This window comes from Nycticebus coucang, chromosome 17 (assembly GCF_027406575.1).
Source record: "Nycticebus coucang isolate mNycCou1 chromosome 17, mNycCou1.pri, whole genome shotgun sequence".
NCBI classification, from domain to species: Eukaryota; Metazoa; Chordata; class Mammalia; order Primates; family Lorisidae; genus Nycticebus; species Nycticebus coucang.
The window spans coordinates 54,954,034-54,978,067 of NC_069796.1; the positions used below are offsets into that span (position 1 = coordinate 54,954,034).

Sequence of the window (24,034 nt, forward strand, 5' to 3'; positions counted from 1 at the left end):
AACATTCCAACCCCAAACCCAGTAGAAGAAAAGAAATAACCAAAATTAGAGCAGAATTAAATGAAATTGAAAACAAAAGAATAATACAACAGATCAATAAATCAAAAAGCTGGTTTTTTGAAAAGGTCAATAAAATAGATAAACCTCTGGCCAACCTAATCAGGAAAAAAAGAGTAAAATCTCTAATATCATCAATCAGAAACAACAAAGACGAAATAACCACAGACTCATGAGAAATCCAAAAAATCCTTAATGAATATTACAAGAAACTTTATTCTCAGAAATATGAAAATCTGAAGGAAATAGACCGATACTTGGAAGCACGCCACCTTCCAAGACTTAACCAGAATCAAGTGGAAATGTTGAACAGACCCATATCAAGTTCAGAAATAGCATCAACTATACAAAACCTCCCTAAAAAGAAAAGCCCGGGACCAAATGGTTTCACGTCAGAATTCTACCAAACCTTTAAAGAGGAATTAGTACCTATATTACTCAACCTGTTCCAAAAGGTAGAAAAAGAAGGAAGACTACCCAACACGTTCTATGAAGCAAACATCACCCTGATCCCCAAACCAGGAAAAGACCCAACAAGAAAAGAAAATTATAGACCAATATCACTAATGAATATAGATGCAAAAATATTCTACAAGATCCTAACAAACAGAATCCAGCAACACATCAAACAAATTATACATCATGACCAAGTTGGTTTTATCCCAGGGTCTCAAGGCTGGTTCAATATACGTAAATCTATAAATGTAATTCAGCACATAAACAAATTAAAAAACAAAGACCATATGATTCTCTCAATTGATGCAGAAAAAGCTTTTGGTAATATCCAGCATCCCTTCATGATCAGAACACTCAAGAAAATTGGTCTAGAAGGGACTTTTCTTAAACTGATAGAGGCTATCTACAGCAAACCCACAGCCAATATCATATTGAATGGAGTTAAATTGGAATCATTTCCACTCAGATCAGGAACCAGACAAGGCTGCCCATTGTCTCCATTGCTTTTCAACATTGTAATGGAAGTTTTAGCCACCGCAATTAGGGAAGAAAAGGCGATCAAGGGTATCCATATAGGGTCGGAAGAGATCAAACTCTCACTCTTCGCAGATGATATGATTGTGTATCTGGAAAACAGTAGGGACTCTACTACAAAACTCCTAGAAGTGATCAAGGAATACAGCAGCGTCTCAGGTTACAAAATCAACATTCATAAATCGGTAGCCTTTATATACACCAACAACAGTCAAATTGAAAAAGCAGTTAAGGACTCTATCCCATTCACAGTAGTGCCAAAGAAGATGAAATATTTGGGAATTTACCTAACAAAAGACGTGAAAGATCTCTATAAAGAGAACTATGAAACTCTAAGAAAAGAAATAGCTGAAAATGTTAACAAATGGAAAAACATACCATGCTCATGGCTAGGAAGAATCAACATTATCAAAATGTCCATACTACCCAAAGCAATATATAATTTCAACGCACTCCCTATTAAAGCTCCACTGTCATATTTTAAAGATCTTGAAAAAACATTACTTCGTTTTATATGGAATCAGAAAAAACCTCGAATAGCCAAGACATTACTCAGAAATAAAAACAAAACAGGAGGAATCACACTACCAGACCTCAGACTTTACTACAAATCGATAGTGATCAAAACAGCATGGTATTGGCACAAAAACAGAGAAGTAGATCTCTGGAACAGAATAGAGAACCAAGAGATGAATCCAGCTACTTACCGCTATTTGATTTTTGACAAGCCAATTAAAAACATTCAGTGGGGAAAAGATTCCCTATTTAACCAATGGTGCTGGGTGAACTGGCTGGCAACCTGCAGAAGACTGAAATTGGACCCACACCTTTCACCATTAACTAAGATAGACTCTCATTGGATTAAAGAGTTAAACTTAAGACATGAAACTATAAAAATACTAGAGGAGAATGCAGGGAAAACCCTTGAAGAAATTGGTCTGGGTGAGTATTTCATGAGGAGAACCCCCCGGGCAATTGAAGCAGCTTCAAAAATACACTACTGGGACTTGATCAAACTAAAAAGCTTCTGCACAGCTAAGAACACAGTAAGCAGAGCAAGCAGACAGCCCTCAGAATGGGAGAAGATATTTGCAGGGTATATCTCTGACAAAGGTTTAATAACCAGAATCCACAGAGAACTCAAACGCATCAGCAAGAAAAAAACAAGGGATCCCATCGCAGGCTGGGCAAGGGATTTGAAGAGAAACTTCTCTGAAGAAGACAGGCACACGGCCTTCAGACATATGAAAAAATGCTCATCATCTTTAATCATCAGAGAAATGCAAATCAAAACTACTTTGAGATATCATCTAACTCCAATGAGACTAGCCTATATCACAAAATCTCAAGACCAGAGATGTTGGCGTGGATGCGGAGAAAAGGGAACACTTCTGCACTGCTGGTGGGAATGCAAATTAATACATTCCTTTTGGAAAGATATATGGAGAACACTCAGAGATCTAAAAATAGATCTGCCATTCAATCCTGTAATTCCTCTGCTGGGCATATACCCAGAAGACCAAAAATCACCACATAACAAAGATATTTGTACCAGAATGTTTATTGCAGCCCAATTCATAATAGCTAAGTCATGGAAAAAGCCCAAGTGCCCATAGATCCACGAATGGATTAATAAATTGTGGTATATGTATACCATGGAATACTATGCAGCCTTAAAGAAAGATGGAGACTTTACCTCTTTCATGTTTACATGGATGGAGCTGGAACATATTCTTCTTAGTAAAGTATCCCAAGAATGGAAGAAAAAATACCCAATGTACACAGCCCTACTATGAAACTAATTTGGGACTCTCACATGAAAGCTATAACCCAGCTACAACTTAACAATAGGGGGAAGTGGGAAAGGGGGGGGTGGGTAGAGGGAGGGGAATAGGTGGGATCACACCTGTGGTGCATATTACAGGGGTATTTGCGAAACTTGGTAAATGTAGAATGTAAATGTTTTGGCACAGTAACTGAGATAATGCCGGAAAGGCTATGTTAACCACTGTGATAAAAATGTGTCAAATGGTTTATGAAGTGAGTGTATGATGCCCCATAATCATATCATTGTATACAGTTATGATTTAATAAAAGAAAAAAGAAAAAAAAATAAAACAATCTAATAGCAAAATAATAGTAGTAATAATAATAATCTGATTTAAAATAGACAAAGAGATCCACATAGGCACTTCTTAATAGCAAAATACAAATGATCAACAAATACACAAATAAATTCTCAACATCTAACCATCAGGAAAATACAAATCAAAATCATAATGAGATATCACCTCACCCCAGTTAGAATAGCTATTATCAAAACGAAAAAAATGTTGGTGGAAATGTAAATTAGTGCAGCCACTGTAGACATTATTGATATTTCTCAAAAAAATAAAAATAAAACTGTCATATGATCCAACAATTCGATTAGTATCCAAAGGAAATGAAATCTCTATGTCAAAAAGATATCTGCAAAATGTTTATTGCAGTGCTATTCACAATAAAAAAAAAAAACGGAATTGACCTAAGCACCTATCAACAGATGAATGGATAAAAATACATATACAAAATGAAGTAACTATTCAGCCATAAAGGGTATAAAATTCTGTCATTTGTTGCAATATGGATGAACCTCGAGGATATTACATTAAGTGAAATAAGCCATACACAGAATGACAGATACTTAAAGATCTCATTTATATGTAAAATCCAAAGAAGGTGATCTCATAGCAGCAGAAAGTAGAATAGTGGTTACCAGAGGCTGAGGAAGGGACAGGGGAGGGCATGGTTGTGAGAGGTTGGTCAATGGGTAGAAAGGTTCAATTAGACAGAAGTGATAAGTTTTGGTGTTGTATTTCACCATAGGTTGATTACAGTAACAATAATAATCTCTTCAAAATAAGAAGGGATCTTGAATATTCTCACCACAAAGGAACGATAAATGTTTGAGGTGATGGATATGCTAATTACCCTTATTTGATCGTTACACAATATATACATGTTTCAAAACATCACACTGTACCACATAAATGTGTATAATACTTTTGTGTAAAATTAAAAGCCAGAATTTACTTTTATAGTTCAGTTTAGATGCCATGGTGGTCATCCATATATGGGAAAGAAGTTGAAGCTTCAAATGGCCTTGACACTTGTATCTGCCATCTCTTAAAATGAAAAGAACATTGGGCTAGTTATGTAAAGACTGCTGTGATTTTGAGTCCAGCTGCGACTGGTTCTGGGGCATTTAGGGAGTGATTTTGCCTCTGTGTATTGATTTTGCTTATTTGCTCAGTGGAAGTCCTGCATCCTAATCCACCCAAAAGTTTCTTTATCTAAAAGTTGTGGGTTGGGTTGGTGATTTCTCTAGTTATATATTACAACTCTTTTTTTTTTATTTGCAAGGTGAAAAAATAATTTTAATTTGCATTTTTTGTTTACCGTTAATTCACTTTTTTTTTTATTAAATCATAGCTGTGTACATTAATGAAGCTCTGAGGCTTGAGGCTGTCAGAACACGCATTACAAAAGGTTTAAAGATACAGCAGCTTCAGGATAGCACTTTTTGATAAACTGAACAGGATGGGAAGAGAAATGTAATGCAAATAACTTTATCACTACATGATTCAGTATGATTTGGTGTCATGTCTTTTCCTCCCATAAAATCACCCCATGTAACATCCAAATCATCCTTCCCTACAGTTTCTTTGGGAAGCCCTGGACTTGGAAATATCCTAGCAAATCAGACAGATCACGGTGGACTTTGCTGGCCACGTTTCTCCTCATTGTTTGAGGCATAAGAGAGGAGAATAGAATACGGAGAAGTTAAAGAATAAATTTCTCACCTGATGAAAGATTGTTATTTATTTACCTTTTTAATCTTATTTTGGCCAAATTTTTTTTCTTGAGTGGTGGATGATGACATTCCCCACAGTAGCTGAAGGTTGATCATTCTCATTCTGTTGCCAGTATTTTCCTCCTTCTATCTTTTTTGTATCCCACACCAAGCAGGAAGACAATCATGAAAAAGTGGTCTGAGAACATCTCTGGACCACTCCAGGGTGTGCATCGTGTGTGTAAACATATTTGCTTTCATTTGCATGTGCACAAACTTTTGATATACATGCAATTGCATTTAAAAGGATGTTTGTTCATGTTTATGATTTTTGTGGGCAAGTGTTGACATATCTGTGTCTTTGTTGGCATATGTCTTGATGTATATGTGTGTGTGAAAGTGAGTGTGAATATGTGTGTTTGGGCTTTACCACCCCTGAAGGACTGCAACCCCACAGGTCCTTATCCATGATAAGAGACAAAATGTAGAATCTCTCTTGACATTTGAATTCTCACATCTTGCTGACAGCAGAAACGGGTGCTATCAGGTTTGACAGCTCTGCTGATGGGGCTCAGGCTGACTCTCAGCCCTTCCCCCTAGCCTTCTGCAGCTGATGTCCACACTCCTAATGCTTCTTCCTTTTGGCCTGCAGGTCCCTGTCTGGTCGCATCGTTGGTGGCGTCTGGTGGTTCTTCACCTTGATCATCATTTCCTCATATACAGCCAATCTGGCCGCCTTCCTGACTGTGGAGAGGATGGTGTCTCCCATTGAGAGTGCAGAGGACCTAGCGAAGCAGACAGAAATTGCTTATGGGACGCTGGAAGCAGGATCAACTAAGGAGTTCTTCAGGGTAAGGATATCCCTGGTCCCAAGGCACTTTCACAAAGGGGAAACACAACTGTCATGAAAATGTCCTTCTCATTATATAGCATGAGATCATAGGCAGCCAGGGCTGCTGCTTACCTGACTACAACTTAGAGAAACACAGGGTATTTCTCAGCTGTCCACAGTCCACTGAGAAATCTGCTTTTCTGCATTCATGGAAGTTTCAAAGGCCCTGCGTGATTTAGACCATTTGCATAAACCTATCTGTGCTAATTCTCTGAGTGCTGCAATGGACATTGAATATGATTTCCTCCCTGCTCCCACAAAGACCTTATAGTCTAGTTAGTCACTGATTAGAAACAGCTTATGGACAAGGTTCAAACTGCTATTTGTGTTTCCTCCTATCTCATAGAAGAAGCTCAATGAATATTTATAGACTTAATAAATAAGATAGTATATGGAAAAAAATAACTGGAAGAGGTGATCTATTAAATAGTACTAGGAGAGAAAGAAAATGTAAAGTGGTAGTAGAGGTGCTGAGATATTCTTTGACAGGAGGAGTGAGTGAAAGCAAAAGAGCAGAGAGCTTGGGAGCACAACTTTTCAGGTCAGCAGATGGAGACCCTCACTCCATCTTTTCCTTGTTCTATGCACTTGGCCTCTGTGACACCATTTCTATTCATCTACAAAGTGAGGACAATAATGTCTACCTCAGCGTGTTCATGAGATTATTTTAGATGATAAGTCATCTTAATAGCTTATCATCTAAAATAGGAGGAAAATAGGCACAAGAAATGGAAGCTCCATTTACCAGTAGGGCTTTAAGGAAATGAAAGCATGTGGAAGGCATCTTAAAGAAGGGTTGAGGATTGACGTTACACAGGGTAGACTTGAAAACATTGCTAGATCTCAAAAAAGCAGGTTGTATCTGAGTAGGCTAAGTACATTCTAGGCAAAGGGGACAACTTGAACAGATTCTCAGAAGCAGGAAACTGTCATTCCCTGGACTTTGGACATGTTCATCCTTGCAGTTGAAACAGCACATAGAGCTACCATGCAGTGATCAAATAATAATAATAAGCAATTGCTACTTGGTACTGATAAGTCAGGTCCTGTGCTAAATCTTACATTAATTACCTCATTTAATCTTCTCATTAGAGATGAGTTAGGGATTGTTGTCCCCATTTTACAGATGAAGCTTAGAGAAGTAAAAGCAGTCATCTAAGGTCACACAGCTAATGAATTACAGGAGTACAGAGGGCAAGCCACTGCTTCAGGCGAGAGTGTGGGGATCCCATCCAGACTCCCACAGGTTCTCACTGAAATTTCATGGAGAAAACCCTAGGCTCCAAATAAGCCACTGTGTGATGTGCTGCAGGTTCTTGATCTTGGCCTTTATGTCCTGTATGACAGGGAAGAAAAGGACAAAAGTCTTTACTATCACTGATTTCACTTCCAAGGCTAAAATCATCAAATTTTAAAATGCCAGAGCAAGAAGGTGCTTCAGGGGTCACCTGGTCAGAGCCCGTCATTTTAGAGAAAGGCATTACTTGCTTAAGCTCACCAAACCAATTAGAAGAAAAGCCAGTTTGTAATCTTGTTACAGTGCTCTGACACTTTTTGACTGCAAGCAAAATATGAAGAAGGTACTTGATCTATGTCCATAAAGCTGGTCCTATGCCCCAACCCCTGCTGATGTAGTTGGGGAACCACCTAATTTAACAGTGTGCTCATCCCCATGGAATATACACCATGTGCCATGCCCCAAAACACTTTGACATCTATTGTCTCATTTTTGTTTCGCCGGTGACCTAAGACAGAATAGGTAGTACAGTGTCCAATTTGTGGATAAGAAATTGAGATTCAGGGAATTCCTGATGCCAAGTGCCAGGGGTGGGGGAGGGTGTGTGCCAAATCTGAGTTTCCTGATTCCAACTCAAATTTTCTTGCCACTGAACCACATTGTTCTGATGTGGTGGTGTCACTAACTAATAAAAGTTTTTTTAAAAAATTGATCACTCAGGTCAACATGTGAGCCTGCAGACAGCGCTAGTCTAACCCTACCATTTTACACATGAGAAAGCTGAAGCCTAGAGAAGAAAATGGTCATGGCCTAGATAATAAGACATGCAGCTGGGACTTAAGCCTTTAACATTGTTTGTTAATAACTACATCAACTGACATTTTCCTGCCTCTTGTTCATGGCACAAAGTCAGGAATCTAGAACCGAGGCACTGTGTATTCCACAAGTTCTATGCCCTAATCAGGCCTACTCCACTGGTGTCAAATAAGTTGTAGTCCACATGCCAACTTTGATTGGTCAGTAGTGGTTGCCTTGAGTTCTATGCTGAGAGTTTCTGAGGTCACATCTGGATTCTGTGTGAAAGAATTTCTTGATTGATATCAACATCTTCCATATGTATAAGAAGAAAGGAAACTAGAACCAAGTAAGCCACTTATTGGGCATTCCCACCCTAAAATAAAGCCTGAAAAGGGGGCCTAATTATTAGTAGTAATTATGCCACTTAAGAAGCCTTCCTAGCGCCATTCACTGTGTTATGCATTTTACCTCTATTCTCTCATAATTTCCAGAGCAACACTGTGCTATGGATACTATTAACACCATTGTCAGAAGAGGAACACTGAGGCTCAGAAATCTTATGTTACTTGCCCAAGATCCTGCAGCTAGTAACATATGAAGCCTAAAGTGAGAGCCGCAGCTGGTTGTAGCCACAAGGCGCAAGGTGTGCAATCAGGAGATTAGGGTTTTACTCCTGCCTCTGCCACTACAAGCTGCATGACATTGGCCAGTTCATTCCTCATTGTGGGCTCCAGTTTCTTCACCTGTAAAAGGAGAATACCGCCAAGATATGTCCCACAAGCCCTTCCACCTCTGTGACTTTGACCTTGAGAATTATCCCACCAGGACTTTGGTGGGTGTGGAAATATGATCACCTACCACCTCCACAAAGCAGGAGGAAACAGTGAGACAAGAATTCTTCTGCTCCAGTCTCTGAAAAATCTGGCTTCTAGTCCCGGTGGCAGCCCAGAGCTTCTTGGCATCCCCAACACAGTCACTTAATCCTCTATCGACGTTTTAATTAAGATGTGTGAAGGGCCATGGGAGCTGCAGATGATAGAAGAGATCCAAGAACAAATATCCTGAGTGTGCTCCCAATCTTCCCTGCCACTCATGCTACCGTCCCATTCCTGGAGATCAGATTTTCCTGATAGTCTGCTCTGAGAGTCTGTGAGCACAGCCTTAGCATTTGGGGCACTGGGGTGAGGCTTAGAGGACATATTAATTTTCTGCATACCATCTCCCAGAGGGCTCTTCAGCTCTGCTTGTCAACAGCCCAATTCCCTGCTGTGTCCGTCCTGTCAGGTCAAATTGCATCTTGCAATTGCCCTGCTGTGTGTTTTGTTGGTTTTGTGCCTAGAAAATTACCTGCAAATCTGATCACAGCTGAATTTATACATTTCCCTGTTTCCTGTGAGAGAATATTAAATACACTGGTGATGCTATGATTGGTTCTGGGTATTTCCTCCCCTAACCTTGGGATCCTCCTTCCTTTTTCTCCTTCTTTCTCACATTGACATTGTTTCTTGAAGGACCTGTCTTCATGTAAAGAATCAGAAATTTCAAGCAAGCAAATGACTTCTTTAAGTACCATGCCCATCTTCTTATAGAGCAGATAGGGAAACTAAAGCCCAAAGAAAAGGGGTTCTTTATAGAACAAACCATGATTTAGAGGTAAAAGTAAAACTGGAACCCAGGGATCTTCATACCCAGTTCAATGCTTTCTAAATTGTGAACCATACTGTCTGACAAATGATCTAGTTTATCTAACTATAGACTATTAAACTAAGGTTTTAATAGCAAATGTTTTCATGTATTTTCCCTTGATACCTAGAATTTTATCAGGCCACAAATATCTTTGCTCAAATGATAATTATATATATATATATATATATACACTTTATTTTTTGAGACAAAGTCTCACTTTGTGACTCTCGGTACAGTGCTCAAGCAATTCTCTTGCCTCAGTCTCCTGAGTAGCTTGAGCTATAGGCACCCATCACAACACCCAGCTAGTTTTAAGAGATGGGTCTTGCTCTTGCTTAGGCTGGTCTCGAATTCGTGAGCTCAAGCAATCTACTCACCTTGACCTCCCAGAGTGCTATGATTACAGGAGTGAGCCACCCTGACCAGCCTATATATCAATGTTTTACCACCTTTGATATGCATTAATTTCAAGGAAATCAGCCTGATATTTGTGCTTGGGAGGGGGGGAGATAATTTTATATTAAATAAATCTGTAATCTATATATTAACCACTAAATTATAGAGATGGTGTGACTCTAGTAGTAATGAAGTTTAAAAATAAAACAGTCCCTTCCAGGTATTTAATACTTGTTCATTTATAAAGCATTTTCAAAACCCAGACCCCAACCTCCCTAAACTGTGTCTACCCCTTGGAAAAAGGATATCTTTTAGACGGAGCATGCTAAATGATAGGACTGACCATGGTACTGGATCATGGGGCCTAAGGGCCTACTATGTGCAAGGCACTCAATTAGACTATGACGCACCCTCAGAAGGGACGACAGTCCCTGCCTTGCCCTCAGGTAGGTTCCACATACTTGAGACCTGTGCACAAGAGATGACTTGCAATTCCAGCGATTCAACCTGGCCTCCCAGAAAGTGACCCAGACTATGTGTCCAGTAAGAATACCAGCCCTCAGAATTCTGTTTCTCAAAATGGATGGGGAGCACATTAGCCATATAGATCAGAACACGTGTTTTGAGGGAAATTCTGGGAAAGGTGTATTCTAGACCCACCCCAGACCTACTGAATCAAAATCTCTAGATTGAGAGGCTGAGAATCTGCATTTTTACAGTCTCTGTACATGATGATGGAACCAAATAGTTTGCTATTGCCCTTGGAACTGAGGTGGGCTCCAAATACACTGGCTTTATTTTGGTCTATGAAATAAAGGCATGGTTGTGACGGGACAGAACTAGCAAATCAAGTGAAGAAAACAGTCCAAGAAAAGTGCCAAGGGAAAGAAGGCCCCAGGTACATTGAGGAGGAGAAAAGAACGCCAGTTTCACTAGATTTGGAGGTTTTTGATATGTAAACAAGTGTATTAGCTTCATCAGAAAACAATTTACATTCTGAGGGCAAGTCTTGTCATGTGCGATGGCTAGAACTTGGCAACCTATGACCCAGAAATTCTTCAGTATTCTCTTCCAATAACGAAACCAGATTCTGCTGAGATTCAGCTCTCTACTTCTCAGCAGCATACATATGGTGTTATAGAACAATACATAGGTCCTTAAATGTCTGCATAAGCCAGGCATGGCCCCAATTTCTTAACTCTCACCATGTTTAGGAAGAATGTAATTACTCAGAAGTAATGAAAAGATTCTGAACTACTCTGTTCATTGCGTATTTGCAAGATATTAGTACTTTGGAACCTACTGGTACTAATTAGAGCCTCTTATTTTGCAATCACTCATAATTTGTTTCTTCCTGAGCTAATCTCACTCATGAATGTGTGATCAAGCTTCACTCCGCTTTTCATTAATGTGTACATCGACCCCAGTTCCAAACACAGCTGGCACTTAATTCCAGCTTTGTTTTTGTCCCCACCAGAGGTCTAAAATCGCCGTGTTTGAGAAGATGTGGACATACATGAAGTCAGCGGAACCATCAGTTTTTGTGCGAACCACAGAGGAGGGGATGATCCGAGTGAGGAAATCCAAAGGCAAATACGCCTACCTCCTGGAGTCCACCATGAATGAGTACATTGAGCAGCGAAAGCCCTGTGACACCATGAAGGTGGGAGGTAACTTGGATTCCAAAGGCTATGGCATTGCAACACCCAAGGGGTCCGCCCTGAGGTAAGTAGCCAAGATTTGCTTCCTTGGTACTCCCTCTCCCCTCCCTATCTCAGAATGAAGCTTCCATGTCTGCCACCCAGCTCCAATGCCACAATGCAAGCTCTCAAGTGGGCTCTTCTACAACACCAGAGGGCCTGGAAGATTCCAGCCATCTAAGATCTTCAGCCCTGAGGTTGGAAATTGACTCGGGGGCCTCAGCTTGCTGTGACTGTCCCTGCCATGTTTTCCCCCTACACACCTCATCCTACCCGTCCAAGTGTGTTAGACATCGATGAACCTTGTGTTTTTTTGTCATGTGGTCTGTAATACCCCATCCTTTACCAGATACCCCTGCATCCGATGAGGCCATGAACAGGGTTCTCCAGCAACCTGGATTCTTTTAACAGAAGGTGGTTTAAAATGTTTGTCTTGAAAGAAACATAAATACATTGTCCAAATGAAAAATCAAGTAGAGACTCTGGCTATGAGAATGAATAGCACCAAATTGATGGTAGCACCTATTTATACCTAGATATTCGCTTCTCTAAATCAGTATAAGATATGGGGGCGGCACCTGTGGCTCAGTCAGTAAGGTGCCGGCCCCATATACCTAGGGTGGTGGGTTCAAACCCAGCCCCGGCCAAACTGCAACAAAAAAATAGCCAGGTGTTGTGGCGGGCGCCTGTAGTCCCAGCTACTTGGGAGGCTGAGGCAAGAGAATTGCTTAAGCCCAGGAGTTGGAGGTTGCTGTGAGCTGTGTGATGCCATGGCACTCTACCTAGGGCCATAAAGTGAGACTCTGTCTCTACAAAAAAACAAAATAAATAAATAAATAAATAGGTAGCTTGGTAAAGAAGCAAGGAGGACTTTTCTTTTCTCTGATGTTCATTTTCAACAGCCGAGGAACAGCCCTATAGACTTGGAATCAGAAGACCTAGATTTAATTCTGCATTTACTACTGACTGTCCTACAAACGGTTAGATGCATCATCTCCAGACCCTCAGTTTCCTCATCTATAAAGGGAGGATGATCATCCCAGCCCTTCTAGGCTTGAGCTGGCTGTGAGTTCAAAAGGGATAACCTATGCAGAAGGTACCCTGTTTCCCCAAAAATAAGACAGTGTCTTATTTTAAGGTGTGCTCCCAAAGATGCGCTAGGTCTTATTTTCAGGGGACGTCTTATCTTTCCTGTAAGTAGGTCTTATTTTCGGAGGATGTCTTATTTTCAGGGAAACAGGGTAATAAAAAGCAGTATAATGTGATATCACTTGTGAGAAAGTATGTCAATTATAGAGAGAGTGAATCATTTTAGGGAAGTGTTGCATTTCAAGATAGTTGAATAAGAAGGGTTAATGAATTTTGCAAAAGGATGGAGAGAGATTCCTAACCCATCTTGACACAATATCCAGAGCCACTCTGTCTCTACTTCATGTGTGTATATTAATAATATTAAGCCCTAAGCCAGTGTTCTAGGCACTGGGCTAGTAGCTAGAGCTATGATTTTGAATAAGACGGACATAGTCCCTGTTCCCATGGCACTGCATCATTGTAAGGGAGATAGCATTAGATAGATTATTATCATTTAATGTTTAAGAACAGAACACTAGAACAGTCTATGAAAAGGGACCTAGAGGACATCTACTTCCCACAATATGGCAGAACAAAATTCAAACTATAAAACACCTTGATATGCCGGATAAAATATAATAAATAGCCTTTTAAATGCAAAACTGAAATCCCTGGGACCAAAAAAGAAAAAAGAAATCAAAACCAGAATGAAAAGCATAAACTAATTATTCTGGAACTACCTAAGCAGGGCAAAGTTACAAATTATGTGACAATTTACATAATCAAGAATCTGAAGTACAACAAAAGACATTAAAGTCATCAGAAACAATTTTAAAAAAAAAAGACACTCTCATGAAAGATCAGACACATTCGAAAAAGTATGAATCAGAACTTAGAGGAAATAAAAAATAGTCATTCATATAAAGTCCCAATGGAAAGGGGGGCACCCATAGCTCAGTGGTTAGGGCACCAGCCACATGCTCTGGGGCAGGTGGGTTTGAACAAGCCCGGGCCTGCTAAACAAACAAACAAAAAAATAGCCAGGCATTGTGGTGGGCGCCTGTAGTCCCAGCTACTAGGAACGCTGAGGCAAAGAAAATTGCTTGAGCCCATGAGTTTGAGGTTGCTGTGAGTTATGATGCCACAGCACTCTGTCTCAATTTTTAAAAAAAAAATCGCAATGGAAGGATTAAATTGCAAATTAGACAAAGTTAAAGAAAGGTTTGGTGCACCGGGAGGGGGCATAATCAGAGACAATTCCCCGAAATATCACCCAGAGAGATAAAAAGAAAATATAATAAAGAATTTAAGAGACATAAAAGCGAACAAAAATCAACTAGCTATCAGTTCCAGGTAGAGACAAGAGATGATAGAGTGGAGGCAATATTTTAAAGAAAATTTCTAGAATTTATGGAAAACATAAATCCTCAGATTTGAAAATTGCATCCCAAGAAAAATGAATAGGTGAAAATCAGCAGCTGGTTTATTTGAAACTGCAGAATAATAAAGACAAAAAGAAGATCTCTAACATACCCATATATAAAAAGGTACAATTTGCTCTGCAGGATGGGTGGGGGATGGGGATGACTGAGAAGACTGGCCCAAGGATGATTTTTTCATGGTGAGGTCTGACAGATTAATTGGAGTTATCTAGATAAAATGCAGGGAGGAGGAGAAAAGAGTGGTCGAAGCAGAAAGAACAGCATGTGCAAAGACTTAAGGCAACAAATGATGGGACAGTTGATTAACTAAAAGAAGCTAAGCATTCCCAGACCACAGGTAGGAAAGAGGAAAAGAGACAATGCAGAAGTCGGAGAATGAGGTAGGGAAAATTTTTGTAAAGGATTTTTGTCTTTCTTTAAAGAATATTGAAAATACTTTAAAAATTTTTAAGTAATTGTCTGAAAATTAGGAAAATAAAGGTATCTGGAGGAGTATAGACATAATTGAATGTGACCTAATAAAGTGACATCAAATGGCCTGGCATTATCAATCATGCATTTTTTCCTGATAGAACTTCAAAGTCTTTTTGAGCAAGGTTGGGTAAAGTTCAAAGGAATCCTGACAATAGTGTTTGGCAAGGAAGAGATTTTTTTTTATCTCAGAAACATACAGAACATCACCTTAGAAAGTCCCCAAGTAGGAAATGGGGTTTTATAGGTCCTGAAACATCAATTCTGCTTCACTATTACATGCATAATTGACTGAAAGTTTTATGAGTTAAGGACATCATTTGATCTTAATACTTGGATGTATAGTTAAGAAAACAATGCAGATTGGTGACATGATTGTCCAACCAATATAGTCCCTCTGCCTCCTCCAGGCCACAAGTGCCTGGAACAAGGTGACAGCTCAGAAAATATTGGATTTTTGAGTAAAATGATCTAAAACTCAAGTCATCTAGCACTCAGATGACTTTCCACTATAATAAAAGCCATCATCAAGTTAGTGCCTACTAAGTGCCACACACCATGGTGTGTGTGTTATCTCATATAACCCTTGCAACATTTCTATGAAGTACCATTATTCCTATTTTATAGATGAGGAACAGAGGTAAGTTACCTAATCAAGATGACACACCTAATAAGGTAGAAAACAGATTTCAACCTCAGGTAGTCTGACCTCCAAGCCTATGGATGCAACTTACAGTAAAGCTGTACTGGAATTTATGACAGTCATTAAAGTAAAGAGACTGGACTTAGGTCAGATTCTTTCTACCTATTCTCATGAGCCAAATAACAACTATCAGCTCACGAATCAGAAGCAGACTTTGGAGTCCAGAGTATCCATTCCCCACGTTACAGACAGAAGGTGATCATAGACACTCATTGTAATGTACTAAGCACCACTCCTTTGAGTAGTAACATTGTTTTCATAGATTTTGTAAGCTCAAAGTTTATTTCTAGAATGAATACTGAAAATAATTCAACTCTAACAGAAGAAAAACCTGATCCTTTTGCTTCCATCTCTGTAAAAGACTTAACAAGCCATTTATTGATTTTGAAAAAGAGAGAGTGAAAGAAAGGGGAGGAAAAATGAACAGGAGCGTGTTTCAAAGACAGATAACTGTCTTTATCTGTCAGGGGTTGTTACAAACTTCTCTTCAGCCCTGTATTTTCTGAGCTGTCACCTTGTTCCAGGCACTTGTGGCCTGGAGGAGGCAGAGGGACTCTATTGGTTGGACAATCATGTCACCATGATGGCTGATCTGCAAGTCAAGAATACCCAACCGAGGGTCCTATCTATGCTCCAGTTTTCTCGCAGCATTCCTTGCCCTCCAGTGACAAGCCTGATGGTGGCCAAGGGGCCTCCACAACACCTGACTCAAAATCAGAAGAGTAATGCCTGTTCTCAAAGGGCCTTGAGTGTCTTCTAATCTAGGAAATTCCCTCTGCCTTCTCTGGGATTCTGCTTCTTCTCCATGCGTTAAAAGGGACCACCGATTATCTATCATAGTGTAGAGGTTAACAATACCTACCACTGAAGAATGGTTACAGAAAATAGGAACATCCTTTCTCGTGTGCATGCACACACACACACACACACACTCCAAGTGGGTTTCCATCATACCTCTGCCTCACATGCCCCAAATGGTGCCATTTCACCAAGACATGGTCAAATACCAGAGAGTCATGGAAAACTAAATGCCACAGACACATGTACCTGCTCCAGGGATCTTAGATCCACCAATTTGATGCCAAGAATCCATTCTGGTAGAAAGTGAACAAAGGAACAATTCCTTTGGACCATTGAAAGGAGGGCAGTATGTGTTTAAAGATGATCTGGCAGAGGAAAACAGTTTTGCCTTCAAATTTATTTTCAGTTCTAGGAAATACTCTTTTAAAAACTGTTCAGACATTCATAAGACTGCAAGGTCTTCAGAAATGTTTAAGCTACAGAATAGTGCCTCAGCACATGCCAGGGGTTGTTACAAACTTCTCTTCAGCCCTATAAAAGCTGGAGCTTTTTCAGCCCTCAGGCAGATGTTCTCTGAACTCAATGACTATGCTTGCTTCAAGAAAGGACCTTCCTGGCAGTCTTTCTCCACCATTTAAACTCTCCATGAAGCCAGACCTGGCCACACCTGTAGGGCATTGGCTTCCTCCCAACCTACCTGAAACAAGTTTCAGGTTTTTTCAAGACAGATCCTCCAGCTTTGCCTCTGAAGATCAGAAAACTGACATGTAAGGCCCAAATGTTCCTCTAAAATTTGCCAAGTCTACTTGGCAGAAGCCAGACCATGATCCCCACAGAGTGTTAAAAGACTATGTTAGCCCAGAATGGTTTTTGTGTATCTTCTGCTCTGGAAACAAATACTCTGATGAAGGGAGGTGGTTCAATGCTTGATTTTCCATTTGGACAGGTGGTGTTTCTTTGAAACAGGTGCTGTTTGTTGGCTGTCACTGCATGTATGGGGTTGGGCGAGGGGCTGAGTTATGTTTCAAAAGCCCTAGGGTTATGGATAAAGACCTATGCAGCCAATGCCGGTCACCAGGGAAAGGCAATTTGTAAATCCACTAATTATGATCTATTAGTCCTCTTTGTGCCAACTAAATTTATCTGCTAGTCTAAATTCTAGTCTTTTTTTAATTATGATGAATATTCCCTTCAGTGAGAGATGATGTATTCAAATTTCCTAAATAAGGGGGGATGGTCCCTGTTTTATCAACCCAAGAAGGGATCTACATCAGATTGGCCTCAGTTAAAATCTTAGCTAATGATTATATTTCACAAACTATTTACCAAGAGTTTAATGGATTTGCTAAAAGTTAATTAGGACATTGGTGAAAGTCTGGTCTTTAACTGTGACTGTGGTTACATGGAGTCTTCTCTGGTCTCTGTGATCATGACATGTTTGTCTTCTGTCAAGTGTCTTGTCCATGCCAGATGTATGGGCCAAGGGGGTAGGGACACAGTGCAGCTTTACCCTGCACTTAATGGGCAGTGGGCACCGAGGAAGGTCTGAGACCCACACCCTGTGCTTTCCATTTAGCTTCATAGATCCATTTCCAAGTACCTTCTTAAACAAAGCACTGTGCATAATACCGTAGGGAGCAGCAGTGAGAGATGCAATCCCAGTTTCCAAATAATGAATAATCAAGTACAGCTCATGAGCAGAATTATGTAGATACCTATTAGTTTACCAGTGCCATAAAAGCATGAGAAACACTCTTCCCTCAAAGGGAAGAGAATCAATCTTTGAATGGGAGAATTTGTGAATTTTTGAGGAAAGGTGACATCTGAATAGGACTTGAAGAATTGCGGTAGATGAGAGCTGGAAGAGAGTGCTCTAGATTGCCGGAAAGGGTGCATGAGTAAATACAGAGGTGGGAAAGCAGGAAAGCTGCTTGTTTTCAGTAACAACTTTAACTAGAGAATGCATTAACGAGTAGGGGTAATTGGTTGCAGTCATATAGTGAAATATCTCAAATATCTGAATTTTGATTGGATATCAACAGGGGCCATTGAGTTGACAGAGAGATGATCAGCCAGACTCCTAAAGATGACCCTGGCAATGGTTTCAAAGTGAATCACAGAAAAGATTACAGGGAAGGAAGGAAGACATTTAGAAAGCTATTATGGTCATCTTGGTAGAAGGTAATGAGTGTGCTCATAGGTCATATGGAATGGGGACAGAAGGGGAAAATGGTGGGCTCTATGTTCATCACTAGTCATATCCTTCACTTTGAAGCTGGGAAGTTTGGGAAAGAAGTCTGTTGTGTAAGCTTTCTGGGACTTCTGTGCTCCTGCTTAAGGCCTGGCCAGGTACAAACTGATTCTGGCAAGGACAGAAAATGGAAAGATACAGGGTTTACGTCCCAAGCAGAATAATTGCTACCACTTCAATTTTACCTCTGGAATGCCTAGAAGATTAAGAAAGCCCACTGGGAGGAGTACGGGATTTCTGGCACACCAGCAAGAATGGTTGGTGGAGGATGCCAATCACCTTTTACCACTTACTGCTGCATTGATTGTCTGTGTTTTTTTAAAAAAAAAAAAAAACATAGCATAAGGTCAAAATTCTTCATTGACATTTTAGTCTCACCAGCATGCCCACTGAATTTATTTTTCTTCCTTCACATAACCCTATGCTGGAAATATCCACCAAGAGCTGATTGTTCTATTTTGGAATCTGGTAAGGAAAGGATGGAGGTTAAAACTGTAACTCAGTAAGAAACATCACCAAATTTCTGTGGGTAGGACTGAGGGTCTCCTAATTGCCCACCACCCACACAGGGATCATAAACAATGATTGTATCTTCAGTTTGGTCCACTGGGTCTTCTCTGAACACTTTTTTTTGACCTAACTCTAACCTGAGTGTTGCAGAGGCCATGGAGAGTTCTTTACTTTTAGAAATTCATGTTGACCCAGAAAATAATTGGGAAACGAATAAGCAGGTGCTGTTTCGTATAAGCTAAGTCCATTCCTCTAAAGAGCCATTCCCCAACTTCATTGTGCATCAAAATTACCTGGCGAAGCTGGTTAAGAATGCCCCTTCCTAGACTCTAATTTTTGAGATTTCTGATTCTGCAGGTCCAGGGTAGGATCCAGGAATATGCAATTTAAACAAGCCCCCCCAGCGGCTGTGTTCGAGGTAGATAGCACTGCACTCTGAAAGGGAGGACTAGAGAAAGTCAGGGGAGAGACATGTGCAAGTGGTGGAAGGAAGCGGAACACCAGCAGGAGGCTCTGAGGAGCAGAGAGGAACCTGCTGGCTGGGCGCCTGGGGGTCTACATGGAATGCTGTCTAAGCCCCCATCTCTGGTGTCAGATACTCGATTCAAGTAGCGGGCCCATTGTCTTAACAGAGTTTGATCTGACTGGGTAAGTCACTATAACTGTATAAGCCGCTGTTTTCTTAAAGAAAAATTGGAATAATAATTCTGTGCAGTTGCTTTGATGATGTGATGAAATAGCAGCAATTGCCTGTCACAGACGATGCTCGCTAATGTTAATTTTCCACCCCTCTCCTCCTCCCATTAGAGCTACCAAAAAATCACTTTCGAGCCAAATAACTTGTTTTTTTTATTCTTTGTAAAATCAACTGTGTTCATCAGAAACACCAAGGAGACCCACCCTCACCCCCCACACATGCACTGGCTGCATTAGAAATAAATGTCTCTCTCTGAGAACAATTTGTAGTTCTCCCCCACAGAGAACACACTAAAAAAAAAAAAACCCTAATATTTCTTTCTCTGCCTCCCTCCACCCTCACAAGTAACAGCCTGTCTTCCCATAGTATAGTACTGGTGCATGGCCTGCTGCTGAGGATAAATACAGTATGTCCCAGGGAAATGACAGTCCTTTCAATTGGGCCTTGCCTCCTGAAGGGTAGCCAGGGATGCTTGTTGTCATGGTAACCCCATGAACTCTGTGACCCAGGTCAAGCCTGATCAGAGACAAAGCCTTCAGAGTAGAGAGGCTGGATTTGCCTGCATCCTCAGAAGAGCTGGAGAGAAAAGAAAAGAGAGAGGGAATGGGGAGATTAAAAAAGAAGAGAGGAAAAAAAGGGAGGGATTTTGATAGAGAGGGACAAGGGAAAGAGAGAGACAGAGAGAGAAAGAGTGTGTGTGTGTGTGTTTGCGTAGAGACTGGAAGTTTGCCAAAGGAGAGCTGCATCGATACAAAAGCTTTCTCAGATCAGGACACGTGGATGGATTATAGAGAGTACCAAAAAGGCTTGCCAAGAGACCAGTGCAGTAGGCCAGTGCAAAAGTCCAAGCAGCAAGGCTTGTGTTAACATGTTAGTGGCGGTGATGATAAGACTTGTTAACATTGTTGAGCCCTGACTCACCCCAGGTAGTTTTAAGAAACATTTGATGTGTGTTATTTTATTTAATCCTAACAACAATACTGTGAAGGTAATATTGTTTTTTGTCTTCAGGAAGCTGAACTGTGAGGCACAGAATGGTTATGGAATTTTCCCAAGATTATCTGGTGTGCAAATGGGACATTTGAATTTTTAATACAGGCAGCCTAACTCCAGTACCTCTTCCAAGCATTAGGCAAGAATGCCTTCTCAAGAATGTAAGGAGGGAAATTATGAGGAAGGAATGATTATTCATTTAATATCCCTATACCCTCAATACAATTTAATCCTACCCAACCAATATACAAATAAGAAAACTGACAAGGTTCCATGGGGGAAATAGCAGTTGGCTCTGCCTGAACTCCCAGGGAATCTTGGCCTCTGTTCTGCACATTCTCCTGCAGGGCACAAGTATTTTCCCCAGGATCAGTGCCATCCGACAGTTGATGTTTTGTGCTACACTAAATGAAAAAAGGTACACCTAATACATATTATTATTCCCCTGTGACTGATCAAATTTAAAAACACACCAAAAAGTTTTGTTTCCCAAACCCTATATGCCTTTATTCCTCTCAGCAATGAAAAGCAGATTGTTATAGACTGATTGTACCATAGTGTGGGGGTGCATTCAGTCCCCTGTGGATGTTCATGTATTAATCTTTCCCTCCTCTTCTGATTTAGGTATTATAATTTACCTTTTCACAGGTTAGGAAACTAAGATTCAGAGAGGTGATACTTTGGTCAGGTTCTCAAAGTGATTTGTGGAATGGAACTTAGGCATGAACCCTGACTTTGAAACCCCCATTCCTTCCCCCACCTCCCCTCTGTGCTAATGGGGGTTCCCATCACTACTTTAAAAGGTAGCATCCTTAAAACATCCAAGGAAAACATCAGGGGATGTGAGATGTCAGGGGGCTCCACAGCCCAAGCACTCTGTCTTGAAGGACTAGGTTAGGCTGGAGCTCCACAGTACTGAGTTATTTTGGAGAATCCTGGTGAAATCAAAAAGACAAATGTGCATTTACTCTTGTTAGAGCTCCGTCTTTCTTGTGCCTGGTTGGGAAGCTCATAAATGGCTAAGAAACACATTAAAGAGAGAGAGAAAAGGAAGGTGGTGAGAGCAAGGTGGCAAGGATAGATCTGGGGAGAACAACAAGGGAAATGAATGGCCTTTACCTAGGCGAGAACAGCAGCCCAGCACAGGCTGTGATTTGCCCGCTGAAGCACTGCTTTCTCCCGCTGATATACAAATTGTATGTTGCTTTCTTTTAGAAGCTGACTCTGTCAAAAATAGCATCTATTTTTCTCTCTCTCTCTCTCTCCCTCTCATCAGCAACTTTATTTCAGAATTGCTGGGTCTTTTGCCTTTTTTTCCTATGTTGATAGCTGCTATAACACAAAGGCAGGACAGGAGGGGGAAGGGTTGGATACCCGTACTCCGCTGCCACTGGGGCTTGTGGATTTGGAAAGCAAATATGCTTTGGGGTTGATGAGATCTGACTTCAAACCCTGACTCTTACATCTACCCATGGATCTTGGGAGAGTAGCAAATAGCAGTATGCCCTTGAGATCAGGACTGAGTATGAATCTCAGGTCTGCCAGTTAATAACAAAAGTTTCTTGAAGAAGTTACTTCACCTCCCTAAACCTCAGTTTCAAATATCAAAGCATTTATTGCTGTGGCTGCTAAGTGATTAGTTAGAAGAAATAATAAGAAAATGACTAAAAAGTGTTAACAACTATCATTTTAATATCTCTGAAGTTTAATTTTCTCATCTTCCCAATGGGACCTTGCTATAAGCTTCCTAGGATTGTCTTAGGGATGAAATGAATTATGAACCCTTATGAAGGTTCCCAGTATAGGAGTCGCTCTTGAATAAGAACCCCCTTTTCTTCTGTACTTCTCTTCCCCTCTGTACTCACTGTCTATTCTGTTTCTTGGTATCTCACCCAAATTAGTAGTGATTGCCTTCTCTGGGCCAGACCATAGCCAAATTATTTTCATTGCAATGAGGTGGAAACTTGAAGATTTAGATACCAAGATAGAAATTTTCATATGTGTGGTTTTATTCCTCCTCACACTCAGTGCCCCAAATATTCAGCTAATAGCCATATACTGCATCCATCCACATGCCTAAAGGTAGGCAGTTCCAATATCTGAGCAAAGCCTGCTCTGTGAGGACAAGCAGAAAGGGAGGGGAAGGGCTAGCCCTGAGCTGGGCCCCTGCAGAACAAGCCTGGGTCATCTGTCCCAATAATATGTAATGAATTACCCCACAGGCTACGATCGTGGTTCCACAATCATGTCTAATCAGCTTCTTCCTCAGTGGAAAAGGAGCAAAGGCCCAGGTGAAGCCCTAACCAAAGGAACCAGCTTCCTCCCTCATAGTGGAGTCCCAAACAAAAGACCATCAGGCACAGAAATTTACATATATTATTCATTCTTCCTCAGCACAAACATCTAGAAGGAAAAAAAGAACACAATGATATCTTAATCCTGTTCTGTATTCCCATGGGAATGAAATTAATTCTTTTGGAAGAGGAATGTAAAACAAAAGTCATTCCACTCATCAAGCCAGTCTCTGTGGCCCACAAACAGATTTTCCCCACTTCTGTATCTTTGCTGTTATTGCTACCATCCACCCTCCACCTGTATTTCTGGTTACAGTTCAGTGAAGCAAGTGCCAGCTGTTTGGAGAACCTAGTAGAGAATTTAGTGTGTAGGAAACTTCTGCAAGCAACCACTCGTGACATAGATCAGTTCCATGTGTATGGTGACTTCGTGAGCACATTGTGGAATGAGTAGTTGTGTCTGATCTGTCAAACTCATGAGAACCAAGAAACACCAGACCTACTGTGTAGGTCCACAAACCGTACAAGATGAATTAAAACAACAAACTCAATCTATGTGCCTCTTTAGCCATTACTAGTGAATATTCTAAAAGCAGCAAATGAAAGCAGATTAAATTGTGTTTAATTCTACCTACAATTTAATTTACAATTAAATTCTACCTACATTCCAAATACAGTATTTTTAAAATGCTAAAGTGAATACTTAAAGAAAACAGAGATGAATACATTATGACACTGGCATTCCCAAAACTTCATCATCTAGTGCAACCTCAAATGTCCCCACAGGCCGGGTAAAGAAAATGAGGGAGTGGATCGGGGTAAATCGTAAGTGGTGGCCTCCTTTGTAACGTAGAGTTATGAATACAGACAATACTTCTCTATTCCAAGAAACAAAACCACAGTGCCAATACTATGGTAAATAGTAACCATAGTTTATATTAGTTGTATACTCACTATATATGACAAGCAATCTCTAAATCCTCATACGCTTTCCCCAATTTATGGAATTCTCACAAAAAAATCAATGAAGTAGGTATTATAATATCTATCTTCTGTATAATATCATTTTATAGATAATGAATCACTGCCATAGAGAGATTAAGTAACTTGTCAAAGGTTACATCGCTATTGAGTGACAGAGCCAGAATTTGAACCCAGGCAATCCAAGTTCAGTGACTATGCTGTTATCCTCTACACTGTAGAGGTCCCAATC

The 24,034-nt window shown here is 40.4% G+C and overlaps 1 protein-coding gene across 3 annotated transcripts in view; it reads left to right on the forward strand.

Moving 5' to 3' along the window:
- GRIA1 (glutamate ionotropic receptor AMPA type subunit 1) overlaps positions 1–24,034 on the forward strand; it is a 368,086-nt gene that overhangs the window by 303,037 nt on the left and 41,015 nt on the right. For 2 of the 3 annotated variants that reach the window (XM_053566867.1, XM_053566868.1), the window contains exons 12-13: positions 5,532–5,730; positions 11,366–11,613. In XM_053566867.1, the coding sequence (XP_053422842.1) occupies positions 5,532–5,730; positions 11,366–11,613 (447 nt within the window). Of the gene's footprint in view, positions 1–5,531; positions 5,731–11,365; positions 11,614–11,666; positions 11,786–24,034 lie in introns of all 3 variants that reach the window. The other variant, XR_008375243.1, reaches the window with a different exon arrangement.